The 22,776-nt window shown below is 38.5% G+C and overlaps 1 protein-coding gene and 2 long non-coding RNA genes across 3 annotated transcripts; 2 read left to right on the top strand and 1 right to left on the bottom strand.

Moving 5' to 3' along the window:
- The first annotated feature begins 1,638 nt into the window (after positions 1-1,638).
- Positions 1,639-14,825, top strand: LOC120580660 (uncharacterized). The gene is made up of 4 exons (XM_039834697.1): positions 1,639-2,000; positions 2,092-2,130; positions 12,653-12,886; positions 14,568-14,825. The coding sequence occupies exons 1-4, from the start codon at positions 1,908-1,910 to the stop codon at positions 14,823-14,825; spliced, it is 624 nt and encodes a 207-aa protein (XP_039690631.1). The 5' UTR covers positions 1,639-1,907.
- A 329-nt stretch (positions 14,826-15,154) lies between these two features.
- On the bottom strand, positions 15,155-17,838 carry LOC112417873 (uncharacterized). The gene is made up of 2 exons (XR_005646384.1): positions 17,616-17,838; positions 15,155-16,192 (listed from the first exon to the last, which is right to left on the bottom strand). It is a non-coding gene; the product is annotated as an uncharacterized lncRNA (long non-coding RNA).
- A 20-nt stretch (positions 17,839-17,858) lies between these two features.
- On the top strand, positions 17,859-19,960 carry LOC112417863 (uncharacterized). Its single transcript, XR_005646383.1, has 4 exons — positions 17,859-18,460; positions 19,266-19,399; positions 19,493-19,600; positions 19,716-19,960. It is a non-coding gene; the product is annotated as an uncharacterized lncRNA (long non-coding RNA).
- The last annotated feature ends 2,816 nt before the right edge of the window (positions 19,961-22,776 follow it).

The following is a 22,776-nucleotide window of genomic DNA, read 5'->3' as shown; positions in this document are numbered from 1 at the left end:
CTTTTGTATTTTACTGTTTCGCAAATGTTTTGTTCCCTTCCCGGTCAAGGATCTGTCACCCATACTATCTACCTCTTTTGGGTGAGACGGTAAAAAACTATGCTTGGGGAACAGCAATGTTGGCCCACATAAAGAATGATTTGGCTTATATAGTTAAAGATGGAGGAAAATCAAATATGTGTTGTTTTAGCTTAGCTTTGACCGTATTCGCGTTGGAGCGTTTCCCTTGCCTAACGCAGGAAAAGATTCCAAACTTGCCAACTGATTTCCCTTTATCTCTCGGGTGGATAGACGTGATCGCCAAACAATTCAATACATCGATTAAGAGAAAAACTGTTGAACAGTTGCAAATTGATATCATGGAGAATATAAAGTGGATGCCATACAGTTCAGATAGGCTGCAGGTGCCTAGAGATATTGAGGACCAGCTGATTCTAAGATATGTGGTGGTACCATGCATTAACTTTTTTCAAGTACACATGGTTCGCCCTGATTTATGCTACAGACAGTTGGGGTGATACATGTATTGATTTATTTATTTTAGCCTCTTGCTTCCGAACACCATAGGTACAAGAGTTACTTATGTTTTGAGAAATGTTGATCAATTAGATGTTATAGACATTATAGTTGATTATATCATTTTGGGGTTTTTAAAAAAATTCCGTTCATCTTTACATTATTAAAATGGCATGTTATCCTTACGTGGGTAAAACATCACTCAAAATTGAAGGGGTAACGTTTTTCACTTCTTTTCCACCAGTAGAAATTACCTTCAAAATTGTCTGTTTGGCTATCCGCATTATTTTCACTTCTTCTCTACCAGTAGAAGTTACCTTCAAGGCAAAATAAAATAATGATAAGTTTTACCTGAGGAAAAAACCGTAGGTAAAGGTGGAAAACATGTCGTGACAGCCATTTGACACTGACAGACGAATTTAGCTACATAAATTTTTCCTATATTGACGAATTTTGGCCGTCACAAAAATTCAAATTTGTTGTAAGTTTCTTGTAGCGATACAAAGAAAGTATGCGCAGTGGCGAATCCTGATTATATTTGTTAGGGGTGCCAAAATTGTATATAATATATACAAAACCGTTTCAATGTGTACCAAGAAGTGGTAAGTAGATAAAATGGTTAGCTTGTTTTGATTTTAGTGTGGGGGAGCCGGTTCAAGTCCCTACAGTGAAAGCACACTCGTCATTCCACTGCAACCGAGTAAACTTTTGATTATTTATGCCCAATATAATATATATAGCATCCTTGAGGAATGATATGGCTCCTATAGATCCCCCAAAGAGATCCGTCCTGAGTATCGGTTGAGCCCGGGCACGTGCCCAGGCTAGCTGGGTGGTGGGTGCCCCTGTTTGGATGCAAAGAGAGATTGTGAAGAGAGAAATATGTGAGAGAGAATATAAGAAGAGAGAAAGATGTGAGAAATAGAGTAGATTTGGAGCATTGTTTGTTACAAGAGAAAGAGTAGAGAAATAGAAGAGAAAGAAGTGTAGATTAGTTATGAAAATACCAAAATATCCCTGAATTTGGAAAGCATATGCATTGAATTGTTTTCATTAATTCATTAATATTAATTCAAATTGTTACTGATTTTTTTTTACGAATGAAATTAGTAGTAGTATTTAAAATAAATAGATCTCCTCGACTGTGTCAAACCTGGCGAAATATTCTGCTCCAAAGTGGAGAAATAAGATCTATGCCTACCAAACAACAGTGACCGGCTTCCTCGACTGTGTCAAACCTGGCGAAATATTTTTGTCAAACAGTCAAACCTCGGGAAGACATTAATTAAAGCATGGAAGAAAAACATTTTCATTCAATTCTGTAAATCCCATCAATCTCTTCCTCCACCTATAATCTGTTCCTTCAGTTAATTCCCAACCTAATTTGTTCCATGAAGAGAAAAGCATTTTCGCTCTCTCCTTTTTCATCAGCGGTTCAAATATCTGAATGTGTTCCTTCATCTTGTTCTAAAAATCTGAAAAAGGTACCTTCATCTTGTTCTAAAAATCTAAATCTGTTCCTTCATCTTGTTCTTCATCTGTTCCGTTCAAATATTAATTTTTGTTTTTTTACACCCGAAGATACTGGACGAGGTTAATTCAATGGCTGCAAAGGTAGGTGATTAATTGTTAATTAGTGAAGTCTTGTTGTTCTTCATCTCTACTCTAAATATTGGCTTAATTACTCATTTGGTCCCTTAACTTACTTTTTGGTTTCGTTTTGGTCCCTTAACTCTTCCTCCGTCAACTAGACATGGCAACAAAACCCATACCCGTGGTTACCCACCCAGACCAAACCCAATTTGACGGGTTTTCCCTGTTTTGACTGGGTTTGGGTATGGGTTTGGGTTTTCCCCGATTTAAAAACACGGGTATGGGACGGGTAATGGGTATATAGGTACCCACCCCAAACCCATACCCAAACCCGTCCCAAATCCAAAAAAAAACTATTTTATCTTGATATGCCATGTTATTTTGTTTGATAATTGTCGTATTATAAAAACTACTATTGATATTTAAAGGAGAAACTGAATCAATCGGTCTAACAAATGTTAAAGTGAACATATTGTTGGATAATTTATTACAAAATTTCTCTAGGGGTTGCAAAAAACTTCTATTTTTTATTAAAAAAATTATTCAATACGGGGACGGGGATGGAGTAGGGATACTGTAACGCCCCAATTTTATTTAATTATTATTAGTCGATTTAAGGTCTTTTATATATATATATATGATTTTATATAATTATGTTGATTATGTGGTGTGTTATATTTTATTAAATGAGTTATTTTACTATTTAATAGAATAAGTGGGAATTAGTAATTATTGAAGTTTTGGGGGTTATATTTTAATTAAAGGAATTAAGAAGGAGTTAAGTGTTATATTTGAGGGAAGTTAAGAATAGGGGAAAGTTGGTAACTGTCAGTCAGAAAACATTTTCACGTGGAAGCAGTTTTTGGGGAGAAAAGCCAAGAGAAGAGCCAAGTGGGGAGAATTCAGATTTTTGTTAAGCATTATTCATCAATCTAAGGTAAGGGTGAGGCTAACTTGCAATGATTTTAGTTTATATAATTCTGATTCTGTTTAATAAAGATTATGAATAAATTTGGAGAATTGGGAATTAGGGTTAAGGAGAGAATTGATGATTAAATGATGAAATTAGGGTGAATTGATGTAGGAATGATGAGCAGACTTTAGATAATTCATATATTGATGTTTAGAATCAGTTTTAAGGTTAGAACCATGGAATTGGGTGAATTTTTGAGAAAAACTGTAACCTGGCCGTACTGTTATTCATCGCTCGCCTCCCGAGTGATGAACCTCGCCATAGCGAGTGATGAAGATCATCGCTCGCCTCGCGAGCAGGAGTGGTCGCCTCGCGAGTTGCATTTCGCAGCTCGCCATAGCGAGCAAGTTTACTCGCCGTGGCGAGTGTGGGCAGAGAGCTTGCAAGATTTCGTGTTTTTGAGCTGTGAGTTTAACCTTGGGTGTTTATGAGGGCCTGAACATATACCTTAATGATTAGGCAAAGTTTTAGAATGAGATTGAACTTGGAATGGTGTCAGAATGGAATGGTGAGTAGTTTACCCTAACTCGCCATGGCGAGTAGAGCCTCTCGCCTCGCGAGTTGTCCCATTTCAGAAGCCTTGTTTAGGATTTTGCGATCATTTGTCGCACGTGATGATATGAGTAGACCCATGAGGTAGGGGAGAAGTTATTCTTGATTATACGGAGATTCAGAGAGGATGTTTATAATGTTTAATGACGTCGACTTAGGTTGATGAACAATGAGGGGATAGTTATATAATATGAAAGATGTTGATATGAGTCCTACTTGTTGTATATGATGATTATTATTATTGTTGTCTCGCTGCTTGTTATTATATGTTGCTGTTGATTGAATATGATTTGCTGCTGATTGTTGGTGTATGCATACATGCATTCAATTGGATTATACAAGATGTTGGTTCAGGTTGTAAGGTTGCAAGTTGTCGTTCTAAGTAACGGAGTCATAGATTGTTGATGTTGACCAAGTTGGGGAGTAAGTCATAAGTTATTATGCACAGTCGTTGTCGTAGTTGAGTTGTATGCTGATATACACAAGTGGAGTCCTTTCATGATTAGGAAACTGTTGAGGGCTCATGCCCTGGAATGCTTGTCATTCAATCTGTTGAGGGCTCATGCCCTGGAATGCTCGTCATTCAACCGTTGAGGGCTTATGCCCTGGAATGCCTTGTCATTCAATCTGTTGAGGGCTCATGCCCTGGAATGTTAATCATTCAATCTGTTGAGGGCTCATGCCTGGAATTTTCATCATTCAAATTGTTGGGGGCTTATGCCTCGGAATGCTTAGTCATTCATTGAGTTGAAAATAGTACCCTGTCGTTCGTTGTCGTTGATGTAGTGGATGATGTTGTCGTTGTCGTGGATGGTGATATTGTCGTTGTTGTAGGTTGTGTTGTGGTCGTTGTTGTTGAGGGAGATATTGTTGCTGTGGTCGAGTTGTTGTTGTCGTTGTTGGTTGATTTAGTAAGAGTTATTAAAGTCGAAGAAGTATGAATATTATTGTTGACTTATATGTTGCTTATTACGTTATTTAATTAAGTTGATGATTTATATATCTATTATTATTGTTTGTGAATCTCACCCCTTCTGCTTGGAATTGTTGCCCTTCGTATGGGTAACTTGCAGGTATTGAAGTTTATTAGAAGTGGTGGCTCAAAGTGTCTAGGGCTCTGATACGTACGGGATGGGATTTTCTTATTGTTTTTCATTCCTATGTATCAAATTTGAATATTGCTGACGTAGCCCTATGGTTGTTGAATTTATGTTGATAAGGCTTTATGCCAAAGATTTAATTATGGAGATTTAAACTATTGCTATCGTTGTTTTGAGGCAAATTTTCCGCTGCAAATTTAATAATGACTTGAAGGACGTTTATTAAATAGATTTTATATTCTATTTAAGAAATTTTGAAAATGTAGTGTGACATGCCCGTTTGGGAATTACTCTGATGCATGAATTATTAATTAATTGATTTTTGGGAAACGGGGTGTTACAATTGGTATCAGAGCAGGTTGGTCCGTCCGGCCAAGTAGTAGAGTCGTGTTGAGCCACGTAGTGTAGTGTGTCGACTTTAATATGTCTTTTGTTGTTCTGATTTTTGTTTGTGGTGTAGAGTTTGAGATGGCTGGAAGAAATGATGCTGCTATTGCTGCTGCACTTGAGGCTGTAGCTCAAGCTGTAGGGCAACAACCAAATGTTGGTGCTGGTGCAAATGCCGAGGTTAGGATGTTAGAAACTTTTCTGAGAAATCATCCACCAACTTTCAAAGGTAGATATGATCCTGATGGAGCTCAGAAGTGGCTCAAGGAAGTTGAAAGAATCTTCCGAGTCATGCAATGCAGCGAGGTGCAAAAGGTGCGGTTCGGGACGCACATGTTGGCTGAAGAGGCAGATGACTGGTGGGTAGGTGAGCTTCCTAATCTTGAGAATGGTGGAGAAGTTGTGACCTGGACTGTGTTTAGGAGGGAATTTCTGAGCAGGTACTTTCCGGAAGATGTCCGAGGTAAGAAAGAAATTGAATTCCTGGAGTTGAAGCAGGGAGACATGTCTGTAACTGCATATGCTGCAAAGTTTGTAGAGCTTGCTAACTTTTATCCGCATTATACCGCTGAGACTGCTGAGTTCTCAAAGTGTATTAAGTTTGAAAATGGTCTGCGTGCTGATATTAAGCGGGCCATTGGGTACCAAAAGATAAGAAATTTTTCTGAATTGGTGAGCAGCTGTAGGATTTACGAGGAGGATACGAAAGCTCACTATAAGCTTAGGAATGAGCGGAGGAACAAGGGTCAACAAGATCGGCCGAAGCCCTACAGTGCTCCTGTTGTCAAAGGAGAGCAAAGATTGAATGATGAGAGGAGACCTAAGAGAAGAGATGTTCATGCTGAGATTGTTTGCTACAAGTGTGGCGAGAGGGGCCACAAGAGTAATGTCTGCAATGGTGAGGAGAAGAAGTGCTTCCGATGTGGAAGGAAGGGGCATGCGATAGCTGAATGCAAGCGTGGTGATATTGTTTGCTTCAATTGTGACGAAGAAGGACATCTCAGTTCACAGTGTACACAACCTAAGAAGGTTAGGACAGGTGGCAAGGTGTTTGCTTTAGCTGGTACTCAGACAGCAGTTGGGGATCGTCGGATCTGAGGTATATTTTCGAGGACGAAAATTCTTAAGTTGGGGAGAGTTGTAACGCCCCAATTTTATTTAATTATTATTAGTCGATTTAAGGTCTTTTATATATATATATATGATTTTATATAATTATGTTGATTATGTGGTGTGTTATATTTTATTAAATGAGTTATTTTACTATTTAATAGAATAAGTGGGAATTAGTAATTATTGAAGTTTTGGGGGTTATATTTTAATTAAAGGAATTAAGAAGGAGTTAAGTGTTATATTTGAGGGAAGTTAAGAATAGGGGAAAGTTGGTAACTGTCAGTCAGAAAACATTTTCACGTGGAAGCAGTTTTTGGGGAGAAAAGCCAAGAGAAGAGCCAAGTGGGGAGAATTCAGATTTTTGTTAAGCATTATTCATCAATCTAAGGTAAGGGTGAGGCTAACTTGCAATGATTTTAGTTTATATAATTCTGATTCTGTTTAATAAAGATTATGAATAAATTTGGAGAATTGGGAATTAGGGTTAAGGAGAGAATTGATGATTAAATGATGAAATTAGGGTGAATTGATGTAGGAATGATGAGCAGACTTTAGATAATTCATATATTGATGTTTAGAATCAGTTTTAAGGTTAGAACCATGGAATTGGGTGAATTTTTGAGAAAAACTGTAACCTGGCCGTACTGTTATTCATCGCTCGCCTCCCGAGTGATGAACCTCGCCATAGCGAGTGATGAAGATCATCGCTCGCCTCGCGAGCAGGAGTGGTCGCCTCGCGAGTTGCATTTCGCAGCTCGCCATAGCGAGCAAGTTTACTCGCCGTGGCGAGTGTGGGCAGAGAGCTTGCAAGATTTCGTGTTTTTGAGCTGTGAGTTTAACCTTGGGTGTTTATGAGGGCCTGAACATATACCTTAATGATTAGGCAAAGTTTTAGAATGAGATTGAACTTGGAATGGTGTCAGAATGGAATGGTGAGTAGTTTACCCTAACTCGCCATGGCGAGTAGAGCCTCTCGCCTCGCGAGTTGTCCCATTTCAGAAGCCTTGTTTAGGATTTTGCGATCATTTGTCGCACGTGATGATATGAGTAGACCCATGAGGTAGGGGAGAAGTTATTCTTGATTATACGGAGATTCAGAGAGGATGTTTATAATGTTTAATGACGTCGACTTAGGTTGATGAACAATGAGGGGATAGTTATATAATATGAAAGATGTTGATATGAGTCCTACTTGTTGTATATGATGATTATTATTATTGTTGTCTCGCTGCTTGTTATTATATGTTGTTGTTGATTGAATATGATTTGCTGCTGATTGTTGGTGTATGCATACATGCATTCAATTGGATTATACAAGATGTTGGTTCAGGTTGTAAGGTTGCAAGTTGTCGTTCTAAGTAACGGAGTCATAGATTGTTGATGTTGACCAAGTTGGGGAGTAAGTCATAAGTTATTATGCACAGTCGTTGTCGTAGTTGAGTTGTATGCTGATATACACAAGTGGAGTCCTTTCATGATTAGGAAACTGTTGAGGGCTCATGCCCTGGAATGCTTGTCATTCAATCTGTTGAGGGCTCATGCCCTGGAATGCTCGTCATTCAACCGTTGAGGGCTTATGCCCTGGAATGCCTTGTCATTCAATCTGTTGAGGGCTCATGCCCTGGAATGTTAATCATTCAATCTGTTGAGGGCTCATGCCCTGGAATTTTCATCATTCAAATTGTTGGGGGCTTATGCCTCGGAATGCTTAGTCATTCATTGAGTTGAAAATAGTACCCTGTCGTTCGTTGTCGTTGATGTAGTGGATGATGTTGTCGTTGTCGTGGATGGTGATATTGTCGTTGTTGTAGGTTGTGTTGTGGTCGTTGTTGTTGAGGGAGATATTGTTGCTGTGGTCGAGTTGTTGTTGTCGTTGTTGGTTGATTTAGTAAGAGTTATTAAAGTCGAAGAAGTATGAATATTATTGTTGACTTATATGTTGCTTATTACGTTATTTAATTAAGTTGATGATTTATATATCTATTATTATTGTTTGTGAATCTCACCCCTTCTGCTTGGAATTGTTGCCCTTCGTATGGGTAACTTGCAGGTATTGAAGTTTATTAGAAGTGGTGGCTCAAAGTGTCTAGGGCTCTGATACGTACGGGATGGGATTTTCTTATTGTTTTTCATTCCTATGTATCAAATTTGAATATTGCTGACGTAGCCCTATGGTTGTTGAATTTATGTTGATAAGGCTTTATGCCAAAGATTTAATTATGGAGATTTAAACTATTGCTATCGTTGTTTTGAGGCAAATTTTCCGCTGCAAATTTAATAATGACTTGAAGGACGTTTATTAAATAGATTTTATATTCTATTTAAGAAATTTTGAAAATGTAGTGTGACATGCCCGTTTGGGAATTACTCTGATGCATGAATTATTAATTAATTGATTTTTGGGAAACGGGGTGTTACAATTGGTATCAGAGCAGGTTGGTCCGTCCGGCCAAGTAGTAGAGTCGTGTTGAGCCACGTAGTGTAGTGTGTCGACTTTAATATGTCTTTTGTTGTTCTGATTTTTGTTTGTGGTGTAGAGTTTGAGATGGCTGGAAGAAATGATGCTGCTATTGCTGCTGCACTTGAGGCTGTAGCTCAAGCTGTAGGGCAACAACCAAATGTTGGTGCTGGTGCAAATGCCGAGGTTAGGATGTTAGAAACTTTTCTGAGAAATCATCCACCAACTTTCAAAGGTAGATATGATCCTGATGGAGCTCAGAAGTGGCTCAAGGAAGTTGAAAGAATCTTCCGAGTCATGCAATGCAGCGAGGTGCAAAAGGTGCGGTTCGGGACGCACATGTTGGCTGAAGAGGCAGATGACTGGTGGGTAGGTGAGCTTCCTAATCTTGAGAATGGTGGAGAAGTTGTGACCTGGACTGTGTTTAGGAGGGAATTTCTGAGCAGGTACTTTCCGGAAGATGTCCGAGGTAAGAAAGAAATTGAATTCCTGGAGTTGAAGCAGGGAGACATGTCTGTAACTGCATATGCTGCAAAGTTTGTAGAGCTTGCTAACTTTTATCCGCATTATACCGCTGAGACTGCTGAGTTCTCAAAGTGTATTAAGTTTGAAAATGGTCTGCGTGCTGATATTAAGCGGGCCATTGGGTACCAAAAGATAAGAAATTTTTCTGAATTGGTGAGCAGCTGTAGGATTTACGAGGAGGATACGAAAGCTCACTATAAGCTTAGGAATGAGCGGAGGAACAAGGGTCAACAAGATCGGCCGAAGCCCTACAGTGCTCCTGTTGTCAAAGGAGAGCAAAGATTGAATGATGAGAGGAGACCTAAGAGAAGAGATGTTCATGCTGAGATTGTTTGCTACAAGTGTGGCGAGAGGGGCCACAAGAGTAATGTCTGCAATGGTGAGGAGAAGAAGTGCTTCCGATGTGGAAGGAAGGGGCATGCGATAGCTGAATGCAAGCGTGGTGATATTGTTTGCTTCAATTGTGACGAAGAAGGACATCTCAGTTCACAGTGTACACAACCTAAGAAGGTTAGGACAGGTGGCAAGGTGTTTGCTTTAGCTGGTACTCAGACAGCAGTTGGGGATCGTCGGATCTGAGGTATATTTTCGAGGACGAAAATTCTTAAGTTGGGGAGAGTTGTAACGCCCCAATTTTATTTAATTATTATTAGTCGATTTAAGGTCTTTTATATATATATATATGATTTTATATAATTATGTTGATTATGTGGTGTGTTATATTTTATTAAATGAGTTATTTTACTATTTAATAGAATAAGTGGGAATTAGTAATTATTGAAGTTTTGGGGGTTATATTTTAATTAAAGGAATTAAGAAGGAGTTAAGTGTTATATTTGAGGGAAGTTAAGAATAGGGGAAAGTTGGTAACTGTCAGTCAGAAAACATTTTCACGTGGAAGCAGTTTTTGGGGAGAAAAGCCAAGAGAAGAGCCAAGTGGGGAGAATTCAGATTTTTGTTAAGCATTATTCATCAATCTAAGGTAAGGGTGAGGCTAACTTGCAATGATTTTAGTTTATATAATTCTGATTCTGTTTAATAAAGATTATGAATAAATTTGGAGAATTGGGAATTAGGGTTAAGGAGAGAATTGATGATTAAATGATGAAATTAGGGTGAATTGATGTAGGAATGATGAGCAGACTTTAGATAATTCATATATTGATGTTTAGAATCAGTTTTAAGGTTAGAACCATGGAATTGGGTGAATTTTTGAGAAAAACTGTAACCTGGCCGTACTGTTATTCATCGCTCGCCTCCCGAGTGATGAACCTCGCCATAGCGAGTGATGAAGATCATCGCTCGCCTCGCGAGCAGGAGTGGTCGCCTCGCGAGTTGCATTTCGCAGCTCGCCATAGCGAGCAAGTTTACTCGCCGTGGCGAGTGTGGGCAGAGAGCTTGCAAGATTTCGTGTTTTTGAGCTGTGAGTTTAACCTTGGGTGTTTATGAGGGCCTGAACATATACCTTAATGATTAGGCAAAGTTTTAGAATGAGATTGAACTTGGAATGGTGTCAGAATGGAATGGTGAGTAGTTTACCCTAACTCGCCATGGCGAGTAGAGCCTCTCGCCTCGCGAGTTGTCCCATTTCAGAAGCCTTGTTTAGGATTTTGCGATCATTTGTCGCACGTGATGATATGAGTAGACCCATGAGGTAGGGGAGAAGTTATTCTTGATTATACGGAGATTCAGAGAGGATGTTTATAATGTTTAATGACGTCGACTTAGGTTGATGAACAATGAGGGGATAGTTATATAATATGAAAGATGTTGATATGAGTCCTACTTGTTGTATATGATGATTATTATTATTGTTGTCTCGCTGCTTGTTATTATATGTTGCTGTTGATTGAATATGATTTGCTGCTGATTGTTGGTGTATGCATACATGCATTCAATTGGATTATACAAGATGTTGGTTCAGGTTGTAAGGTTGCAAGTTGTCGTTCTAAGTAACGGAGTCATAGATTGTTGATGTTGACCAAGTTGGGGAGTAAGTCATAAGTTATTATGCACAGTCGTTGTCGTAGTTGAGTTGTATGCTGATATACACAAGTGGAGTCCTTTCATGATTAGGAAACTGTTGAGGGCTCATGCCCTGGAATGCTTGTCATTCAATCTGTTGAGGGCTCATGCCCTGGAATGCTCGTCATTCAACCGTTGAGGGCTTATGCCCTGGAATGCCTTGTCATTCAATCTGTTGAGGGCTCATGCCCTGGAATGTTAATCATTCAATCTGTTGAGGGCTCATGCCCTGGAATTTTCATCATTCAAATTGTTGGGGGCTTATGCCTCGGAATGCTTAGTCATTCATTGAGTTGAAAATAGTACCCTGTCGTTCGTTGTCGTTGATGTAGTGGATGATGTTGTCGTTGTCGTGGATGGTGATATTGTCGTTGTTGTAGGTTGTGTTGTGGTCGTTGTTGTTGAGGGAGATATTGTTGCTGTGGTCGAGTTGTTGTTGTCGTTGTTGGTTGATTTAGTAAGAGTTATTAAAGTCGAAGAAGTATGAATATTATTGTTGACTTATATGTTGCTTATTACGTTATTTAATTAAGTTGATGATTTATATATCTATTATTATTGTTTGTGAATCTCACCCCTTCTGCTTGGAATTGTTGCCCTTCGTATGGGTAACTTGCAGGTATTGAAGTTTATTAGAAGTGGTGGCTCAAAGTGTCTAGGGCTCTGATACGTACGGGATGGGATTTTCTTATTGTTTTTCATTCCTATGTATCAAATTTGAATATTGCTGACGTAGCCCTATGGTTGTTGAATTTATGTTGATAAGGCTTTATGCCAAAGATTTAATTATGGAGATTTAAACTATTGCTATCGTTGTTTTGAGGCAAATTTTCCGCTGCAAATTTAATAATGACTTGAAGGACGTTTATTAAATAGATTTTATATTCTATTTAAGAAATTTTGAAAATGTAGTGTGACATGCCCGTTTGGGAATTACTCTGATGCATGAATTATTAATTAATTGATTTTTGGGAAACGGGGTGTTACAGATACCCGAACCCGTCGGGGACGGGGATGGGGTTCAATTTCTCATCCCCGTTGGGTATGGGTAGGGTAACGGGTAAGTATATGAGAATCGGGTATGGGGACGGGGAATGTAAAACCCGTCCCCACCTCGCCCCATTGCCATGCCTACCGTCAACCACTTTGGTCTTTATGTTAGGATGAATGTATTAGAGTTAAGGGACAAAAACAAAACCAAAAAATAAGTTAAGGGACCAAAACGAAATCAAAAAATAAGTGAAGGGACCAAAACGAAACTTTTAATAGTTAACGGGCCAAAAGAAAACCCAAAAATAAGTTAAGGGACCGAAACGAAACTTTTAATAGTTAAGGGACCAAAATAAAACCAAAAAATAAATTAAGGGACCAAAAGAGTAATTAAGCCCTAAATATTTTACTCCATTGTAGGCAAGTGATTCAAACTGGCCACCACTACTCGACGAGAAGATGCTGGAGGTGTTCATAGCTGCCCATCTCAGAGCAATGAGATCAGGCCCCCATCTAAACAGCCACAGTTTAGAGTTCTGGAACAAAGCTGAAACTGAGGTTAACCGCATCATCACAGAAAACTTTCCCCAGTTGCTTCCAAAAGATGTTGAATCTTTGCGGAAGAGACTGAAATACTTAAGGTGCAACCCTAAGGTATCTAATTTTTCATCACTGACATATGAGGATAATTTTTTATGAAAAACTATTTAGATTTCAAATTTCAAATTATCAAAACGCTGATAGGAGAGTCATTGTAAGAATGTCACGTGGATAATTTTTTTAAAAAATCGTCCACAAATTATAATAGTATAGATTTCGCCTAAAAGAAAAACAACATTTTAATTCACGTCGAATATATAAGCTTATGCAATTTGCCGATTTATGTTATTACAAATTGCACACCCCTACAAAGCAAATTGGACCAAAACCAATATAGAAACATCTCAAATTTGTAGAACAACCAAAACCAAAATATTCTAGAAACGAGCTACAACACCTCATTACACTGATAAACCCCAAAAAAACACTCTGCCACAACACCACAACAGAGCCGCACACTTAGCTATCATAGTACCAGCCCCAACAATGTAAACAATAATAACTTCTTAATGTATTTGCTTTCAACAATTATTATGACTTAATTTTATATTACCATTGGTCATAAACTTCACATTCACCTTCAAATGCATCAGTTATGATAATACATTTGGTAATATAAAATTTAGTAACTTACCAACACTCGAAAAACTTAATATCAACACAAAATCGAAAATAAACCTCGCCTTCAAATGCATCAGTCATAATAGTATAGGACTCAATGAACCAGAGCAAGGCTCCTATAGGGTAGCTACAGCCCCCTATTTATTTCTGACAGATCTAGCAATAATCCTGGATGCCTCTCTCTTCTAACTGCCTACTCCTTATAAAGTGGAAAATGATTGGATGCTCTCCTCACTCTCTGCCACGTCACTGACTGCTAGCCACTATTAACCTTCTTACCCCTTCTAGAATATACTTGCCATATCTTGGGCCCCCCTTTTGTATCAAGAAGTGTATGTGTTTTTGGTATCATAAATGTAAAGCCTTGTGCTTTTCCAATTGGTTTTGAATGAAGGTTAGTGTCCAATGTGATAGGGTCATCAAAAACTGCAATGTTACCAAAGTGAAATTGGGTTGCTAATTTTGTTAAATTAGCACCTTGTGGAGCTCTACTATTGAAGATGTTGCATTAGCTGCATTCATTCCATTGTAAATTATGTCATGAAAATAAAGGACTATGTTTTTGCATGGTGTGTATTGCTTTCTCTTGATTGGATTGGCTGAACTTAAAGAAAACAACATTATAAAAACAAAGAGAATTGGAATTTTGCCACCCTTTTTTTTTTCCTTAGCTAGCTTTAAGAGAAAAAAAGAAGAAATGAACTTGGAGAGTAAGAAGGGACTATTTGGACTTGGTTTAGATTGTGATTCTGGTGCCCTTTTATAAGAGTTGAAGAAAAACAATTGTCATACATTGTTTTTTTTTCAAAAATCTAGTGGCTGATTTTAGGAATTCCGATTTGCTGCAGTTTTCACACTGTTTTAAATTTGAGCCATTAATAATAGATTAAACGGTTCAGATTAATTCTGTCATAAAATCACTTAAAGCGATCTCTTTTTTTTTTTTTTACGGTATATACCAATTACCAAGAGTCTAACATAGTAGCCAGTGTTTTATTATTTACATCCCCAGGATGCAATTTTTTAGAAATGTTTGTGAGTGGACTGTATGCTTTTAAGTATGCTTTTAGTTTCAGAATGGAGTGACTAACATGATGCCCCTGTTTTCTACCAGAATCAGTCTAATGATAAGATTGTGTTATTGGTCCGCGATCTGTTTACCATCCATGATATGATAATCCCCAACAAACTTCCAGGTTACCCGGAATACAATTATAGTTTTGGTAGTGGCCAGTCTTCAGGAGGAGGACCTAGTAGATCTTCAGGAAGAGGAGGACCTATTCGTAGAAATAGCTCGAGCACAGATCCATCTTCCTCGCTGCCCCCGGTCAATGAATTGGATGATCAGCATGATGTCGGGGCTTGCTTGTAATGTGCAAGCCTGTAATGTTTAGCACATCTTTCAATCCAAAAATTAATTTTATGACACCAAATTCAAATCCACATGTCTCTGAATTGAAATGGGATACCACACATTCCATAAGCTTGTTATCATGTTGACATTTTGCAAGTTTGTTGAAATGTGAAAAACCGGTATCTTCTAGACGAGTTTTAATTCTTTGGTCTAATGTCCAGTTTTGCAAATTTTCCAAGTGCTCGGTGCAAGTAACCATTTTGTTCGGAGAAAGTAACAAGTTTCAATCTAAATCAACCACAATAACAATGAAAACATCAATTGGAAATCAAGAACTAGATCACACATAAAAGGTTTAGCCAAAAGTTAATCCTGCTTTGACTTTTGTGAAGTGGTAAGACCACCTTAGCCAAACTCATCCATAAACAAACACATACAATGATACAAATGCAGAGAAACTTTGATCATGACACAGTTTCAATCAATCTTACCTACAAATAGACCTTAGTAAGCATCATTTAAATCATATAAATCCAATTCTATTTTAACACAACAATAACATATAAAATAATGTAAAAGATAAAACATAAATGATGAAATAAGTTAAAGATGAAGTTAATATGACAACTTTACTAAGCCAATGAATAGCCCCATTCAAGAAGGACCCGAGTCTGCGACACGCGTCATATGGAGACTTGTAAGGCAAAGGAGAACCAAACTCAATTTGTTTCCACTTATTAGCTCTCAATGAGAAAATCTCCAAGTCAGTTAAACCAGATTCCAAAAAGTTATCATCGTATTGGTAGTACCCCAAAACTACCAAGTAATCATCAGTTGACGGTTCATATGTCAAGCCACACAGAAAGTTGATAATATATTCATTGTAGGTAAGAGTTATAGGAGACAGAGGTATTTGTTTGTTGACAACAATGGATGGACCTCAACAGGATTTCATTAATCACTTCTTGAGGAAGATGTTCGCTCTTCTTCGCCATTTTGCGGAGGCACTTATGCGTTTGAGTTGGACTATCTCACACTTTATTTATACACAAAAAATCTGTTAAGTTGCCTTGCTCACTTGATTATTCCTTATTTGCTACTATATGATGAACTCTTTCCCAATGCACTTTGTAAAATGCATTACTCCACTCAAACAAAGATTGTGCAAAAAGAATACTTATACAAGAATAACATAAAACTAACCATGACCAGAATACAAGAATTGCATAAAACAAGAATAGCACAACCAGAATCAAACAATGATTGGGCCACAAACTAACCTTCAATTTCTTGTTTCCTTTTCCCCTTTTTGTTTAAGTACAAAATTTAACACTAACTCCATTTTACTCACTCATGACATCTTCATACTTCTAAACTCTCATTATCTATAGGAATATCAAAGAAAACTCTCATAATATGGTGTCAAAGAAATATTGAGAACGAGTCAATAAAGAAGAAAACTTACACCTAGCTAACACTTTTTTTAAGGAAATATCATTATATTTATTTTCTTATTTATAGCATCTATTCTTACCAATTATGCAAACTAATAATACCTATTAAGCAAACGATGAAAAGGGGGTGACACATCATGCTTCTGTTAGGTTGAATTCAAATAAAGGCATACGTCAACTTAAAAAATTAACTGACGGACTGTGTTTCTGTTATGTGACTCATAAATTAGGGCATAACTCAATTCCAAACAACCAAAAGCAATTGATAAATTTCACATCTTAGTATAGGAAAGTGCTATAGTTGATTTTGTTGTAATTAGTTTATTAGTTTATAATATCTCAAACCTTTATATTATAAGCTCTGCTGATGTAAATGCTGATGCCCGTGAAGTGATGTCAGAGTCGAAGTTGAAATCACCACCTGAAGGAGATGATATTGGATTCGTTAACATGGAGGAAAGCATGGAAACGAATGTCGATAAAGAGAAAAATGAAGAAAATCAGGAATTAGATCCTGCAACACAAAGTGAAGATGAAGTACTGAGTGAAAAAACTAAGGTTCATGAAGATTCTAGTGGAACAAAAAGGGTTGAAGATGAAGCTGAAAAAATAGATCAGATCAATATCCATCAAGGATCTATCCATCAAGGATCTGTCATGGAGAATATGAATTCCTTAAATGTTTCTCCAAAAGAATCCAGTGGCCGTTCAATTGAACAAGTTCAAAATTTGGATGAATCTGCCGCAATGTGCCTTGATGCATTAACTGGTGTGGAAAATACCGATGAGAAGACTGGTGTTAATCAGGAGCAAGATTATCATGATCAAGAGAAAACAATGGATTTTTCTCCCACTATGCTAAGTAATCCAGGGACACAAGCGAGTGATTCAGAATAAAGTTTGCAGATCCATGCCAATGAAGAGAACATTGATCCCGGTGAAGATTATGAAGTCAAACAGGAAGAATTATTACAAGATGGTATCAATTCATACACATAAACCAAAAAGTGGGATAGGAGCTACTACTATACACGTAACCATTAATTATCTCATGCATGCCTTTATGACTCCAAAATTCCATTTCCATCTAGCTACATTGGTCCACATTGAGTAACCAATTATCTCAAAAACAGGGAATAAACAACATAGGAAGAGAACAGAAGCAAGGAACAGAAACAAATAAAATCAATTTAAGTAACCAATTAACCAAACCCTAAGTTAAAATCAATTACAATTTAAGTACTGCAATCACTACTACTCTCACTATCTTAATTCGGTTTCAATTTCAATATCCTGATTCAATTTCAATTTAAGTTCAAAACTGACCTAAAAGAGAAGAGAGGAGATGACTTACCGAATGAGAGAGGAGAGACCTTGAATTTTGATTTTGGGTTATGTTTTTTCACTTTTGTTTCAGAGAGAGAGGGGAAGGTCACTTTGTCAGACTCAAATGGAGGGGCGGTGGCTGCGGTGGTTACCCAGAGAATGTGAGATGTATTGATTTATTTATGAACTTTTTTTTTTGAAGGAAGATTTATTTATGAACTTATTCCCTTAATTTCTTCCTCTATGATTGTCAAAAAGAAATAAAAATAATGTAAGTGAAATAGATGATTTTAATTGGTGTAATGTAAGTGAAATAAAAATCAACTACTTAAGAATTTAAAAATGTATAACCCTCCAATTGTTAAATAAATAATTTTTACAATAGATTATAATCTATAGATTGAAAGATTTTTCATTTCTTTTTTGAAGGAAGAAAGATATTAAATTTAATTTTTTATTTCTTTTCAAAATAAATAAAGTCCAAATAAAAATTTGATGGAAATTATTTTTCATTTAAATTTTTGTTTTCTTTTGGTTCTTGTATTTTGACTATTTTCTTCATTTGCTTCCAATGCACTCTTTGCGATTCCCAATGCACTCTTCGTGATTCCCAATGCTTAAACAAGTGGAAGCTCGGTGCCTCAGTTGCTTGCACCGGAGAAACAAACATCCATTTCTCTTTCCTCTGAGAACACGTTCTGTTTCTTCTCAAGCAAATCGACCAGGCCGAACCACACCACCACCGGTGAACTGCGACTGCAACCACTCTCCCTCCATCCATCATCAGTTCACCATCGCATCCTCCTCCATTTTCTGTTTCGATTCAGCTATCTTCATCTCTCACAACAAACACTAATTGTTGTAATTTGTAAGGTAATGTGAAATTGAATGTAATTTCCTTCAATTAATTATGATTCTGATATGATGATTACATGTTTTTTATTGATTGCCATGAGTTTTCCATCTTTAGTAACTTAGTTGATTGCCACTGGTTTCCAATTCCATCCGTTGTTCTTTAATTGAAATTGAAATTGAATGTAATTGCCATGAGTTTAGTTGATTGCCACGAGTTTTCCATCTGTTGTTAAACCCTAAATTCCATCTGTTGTAAGGGAAGGACTCTCATCTGTTTATGTCTTGTTTTGCGGTATGGAGATGGTCTGGTATTCTTTGTTTTAGAGTTTAAACCTTTGACACTTAACAGACTAAATGCTTTGTAAAGGAAAATGTTTGAATAATTCATTGTAGATTTGTAGTGGGATTGTGTTGTTTCATAGTATGCATAAACAGTATGTCAATTTAAATCATTCTTCATTATATATAGTTAAATTAAATCATATATTTTATTTTATATATAGTCAAACTTTTTTGTCTGGCTCCGCCACTCTCTGAAACGCGACTGACTGACCACTATCTCCGACCGGTAACCAGCGCCGACGGCCAATTCTCCGACCACTATCTCTTTTTGTTTCTTTCATTTTTTGGGATTGTGAAATTAGGAACCGTTTTGAAATTAGTTTTTATTTTTTGGATTGGATTCTGAAATTGTGATATAAGCAATACCTCTGTATTATGATTTTGGAGACTGAGTTAATTTCAGCGACTTTTCCACTCAATCCACCAATGCTTTGTCAAACAAGTCTGAGAAGAATGTATTGGGTTGGAATTGGCACAACAGGTAAAATATGAAAAGGTTGAAGAGCTGTCCACTGCAAGATTGTGCATTGAGGAACTAGAATCTCAGGCAGCATGTCGACAGAAAGAGGTAGACGTTTCTCCTTAACTGCTTATTCTATGGTGGTTGGCTTACAGGTGAACCGTAATTCTTTCTTTTAATTTACTTTTGTATTTGTACTTGCATTTGATCAATTTTTGTAAATAGATTCATATGTTTTTGTGATGCAGCCTTGGGAAAGCGAGTTCATTGATTCATGACGCGTTTGGGCTGAATATGCATTGAAAAGGCAGGAAGCACAGGCACAAAATAGGTGCTTGACCCTTGAGGATTTGGAAGTGAGTGCTCTAAAATATTGTGGTTTTTGGTGTTTTTGAACTGTGTAGTTGCAATTAGTTTTTTTTTCCCTTAGTACAAATGTACTTATTTACTGACTCTTGATTGTCATGGCAGGACTAATGGGACAGAGGAATACCACGTATTAACACTTTGTTTCAGAAGGATAGACACACTTTGGCTTATGATAAAGGATGGAGGGTGCACACAGACTTTAAGCAGTATCAAGTTTTAACACCAAAATCCCTTCTAGTGCGCACAGACTTGAACAATTACAGAACTGATGTTATTCAAGCCCTTGGAGGTGTTGAAGGAATTCTTGAAACTTGCAAATATTTCACCAACCCAGGGAAAAGAGAGATCCAACAGCATCTGAAACAGGTGGTCCAATATCCCAGGTTCAGACCCCCCCCCCCCCCCCCCCCCTTTTCTATTCACATGAAGCCTTGCTGCCACGATCCACTGAGGCTGAATACACTTTCTGGCGCTTAAAATATTCACAGTTGACGATTTCCGCCTGCAAAATTGCCAAAATTTCTCGGAGAAGGTCCTTATGATGTCCCAAACACGCCTGAATTTTTGGGGAACAAGTTTAATCCCGTGGATGGGTGCTCATTTGAAAAAAAAAAAGCTCCGATTTTACGCTTTCTTGACTTCCTAGCGCTTAAAATATTCGCAGTTAACGATTCCCGCGTGCAAAATTGCCAAAATTTCTCGGAGAAGGTCCTTACGATGTCCCAAACATGCCTGAATTTTTGGGGAACAAGATTCGTCCCGTGGATGGGTGGTCATTTGAAAAAAAAAGCTGCGATTTTGCGCTTTCAGGACTTTCTGGCGCTAAAGATATTCGCAGTTAACGATTCCCGCGTGCAAAATTGCCAAAATTTCTCGGAGAAGGTCCTTACGATGTCCCAAACATGCCTGAATTTTTGGGGAACAAGATTCGTCCCGTGGATGGGTGCTCATTTGAAAAAAAAACTGCGATTTTCCGCTTTCATGACTTTCTGGCGCTTAAGATATTCGCAGTTAACGATTCCCGCGTGCAAATTTGCCAAAATTTCTCGGTGAAGATCCTTATGATGTCCCAAACATGCCTGTATTTTTGGGGAACAAGATTCGTCCCGTGGATGGGTGCTCATTTGAAAAAAAAGTTGCGATTTGGTGGGCAAAAATCTTGCCGTTCTTGGCCTGGGCAGCCACAGGCCAAATCACGTCGGGAGGGGATTCGTGGGAAAAAATCTCCACGAGGCACGGGCCAAATCACGTCGGGATGGGATTCGTGGGCAAAAATCTCCAGCGCGCTCCCATACTATCGAAATTTTTGCGGTGGGCCAAATCACCGGGAGCACGTGCTCGAGCCAAATCACGTCGGGAGGGGATTCGTGGGCAAAAATCTCCACGAGGCACGGGCCAAATCACGTCGGGAGGGGATTCGTGGGCAAAAATCTCCAGCGCGTTCCCGTACTATCGAAATTTTTGTGGTAGGCCAAATCTCGCTGGGAGCACGTGCTCGGGCCAAACCACGTCGGGGGGCGGAAATTCCTCGCGCGCGCCCGTGTTATTAAGGTCATACCGGTTTGGATTTTTTTTTCGCGGCCTGGACTAGACCTTCCCCTGCCCATGCCAAGCCAAGGCAAGGTGGCATTTTGCAATTCGGGAGCCAAACAAGGGGTTTTCTTTTTCGTTTCTTCGGCTAATGACGCTTAAAATATTCGAAATTAACGATTCCCGCGTGCAAAATTGCCAAAATTTCTCGGAGAAGGTCCTTACGATGTCCCAAACATGCCTGAATTTTTGGGGAACAAGATTCGTCCCGTGGATGGGTGCTCATTTGAAAAAAAAGTTGCGATTTTGAGCGTTTCGGTCGAAAATTCAAAATAAATCGAAACGTTGTCGGTTTTCTACGAAACTTTGCAGATCCTCTAGATGTATTTTTATTGAGGTGCCTGCAAAAAATCAGCTCAAAATTCGATCTTTAGGTTGGTGTTTTAATTCTTCGGTTTCTTGAGTTTTCGACGCGTAAAAAATTCATATTTAATCCGTCCCTCGTCGGAAAATTCTAATTTTTTGTGGGAGATGTTGTTTTTATGTCCCTAACATGCCTGCAAAAAAATCGCGGACAAATTCAACCTCTAAGTCACTTTTTCGGGACTTTATGCCTGCAGGGAAAATTCACCCTTTTTTCTACAAAATTGGAAATGGCACATCAAGCATATATAGGGGGAGCACCTTGCTGGGGCATGGCTGGGGCTGGCTGGGGGGCCCCCAGACACTCCCCAACAGGATGCTCCCCCCAAATCTGCCCCATTTTCATCAATTTGAGCTGCTTTCATCAATTTTTTTTGATAAATTGGGATCTTTTGATGAATTTGGGGGAGATTTGGTGGGAAAGTGGGGGAAATCTTGCCGTTCTTGGCCTGGGCAGCCACAGGCCAAATCACGTCGGGAGGGGATTCGTGGGCAAAAATCTCCACGAGGCACGGGCCAAATCACGTCGGGAGGGGATTCGTGGGCGAAAATCTCCACGAGGCACGGGCCAAATCACGTCTGGAGGGGATTCGTAGGCAAAATCTCCAGCGCGCTCCCGTACTATCGAAATTTTTGTGGTAGGCCAAATCTCGCTGGGAGCACGTGCTCGGGCCAAACCACGTCGGGGGGCGGAAATTCCTCGCGCTCGCCTGTGCGCTCGTGTTATTAAGGTCATACCGGTTTGAAATTTTTTTTCGCGGCCTGGACTAGACCTTCCCCTGCCCATGCCAAGCCAAGGCAAGGTGGCATTTTGCAATTCGGGAGCCAAACGGGGGGTTTGCTTTTTCGTTTCTTCGGCTAATGACGCTTAAAATATTCGCAATTAACGAATCCCGCGTGAAAATTTGCTAAAATTTCTCGCTGGAGGTCCTTATGATGTCCCAAACATGCCTGAATTTTTGGGGGACAAGATTCGTCCCGTGGAGGGTGCTCATTTGAAACAAAAGTTGCGATTTTGCGCGTTTCGGTCGAAAAATCAAAATAAATCGAAACGTTGTCGGTTTTCTACGAAACTTTGCAGATCCTCTAGATGTATTTTTATTGAGGTTCCTGCATAAAATCAGCTCAATATTCGATTTCGAGGTTGGTGGTTTGATGTCACGCTTTCTTTACTTTTTGGCGCGTAAAAAATTCATATTTAATCCGTCCC

Source organism: Medicago truncatula, chromosome 5, assembly GCF_003473485.1.
Source record: "Medicago truncatula cultivar Jemalong A17 chromosome 5, MtrunA17r5.0-ANR, whole genome shotgun sequence".
NCBI classification, from domain to species: domain Eukaryota; kingdom Viridiplantae; phylum Streptophyta; class Magnoliopsida; order Fabales; family Fabaceae; genus Medicago; species Medicago truncatula.
This window is presented reverse-complemented; position numbering and strand designations above follow the sequence as displayed.

What these genes read in the sequence shown, in the direction of transcription:
- LOC120580660 (XM_039834697.1), top strand. Translation starts at nt 1,908, where the DNA reads ATGAAGAGAAAAGCATTTTCGCTCTCTCCTTTTTCATCAGCGGTTCAA. An exon ending in TTAATTCAATGGCTGCAAAG is followed by an intron (nt 2,131 to 12,652) that starts GTAGGTGATTAA and finishes ACTCCATTGTAG; the next exon opens with GCAAGTGATTCAAACTGGCC. An exon ending in ACTTAAGGTGCAACCCTAAG is followed by an intron (nt 12,887 to 14,567) that starts GTATCTAATTTT and finishes GTTTTCTACCAG; the next exon opens with AATCAGTCTAATGATAAGAT.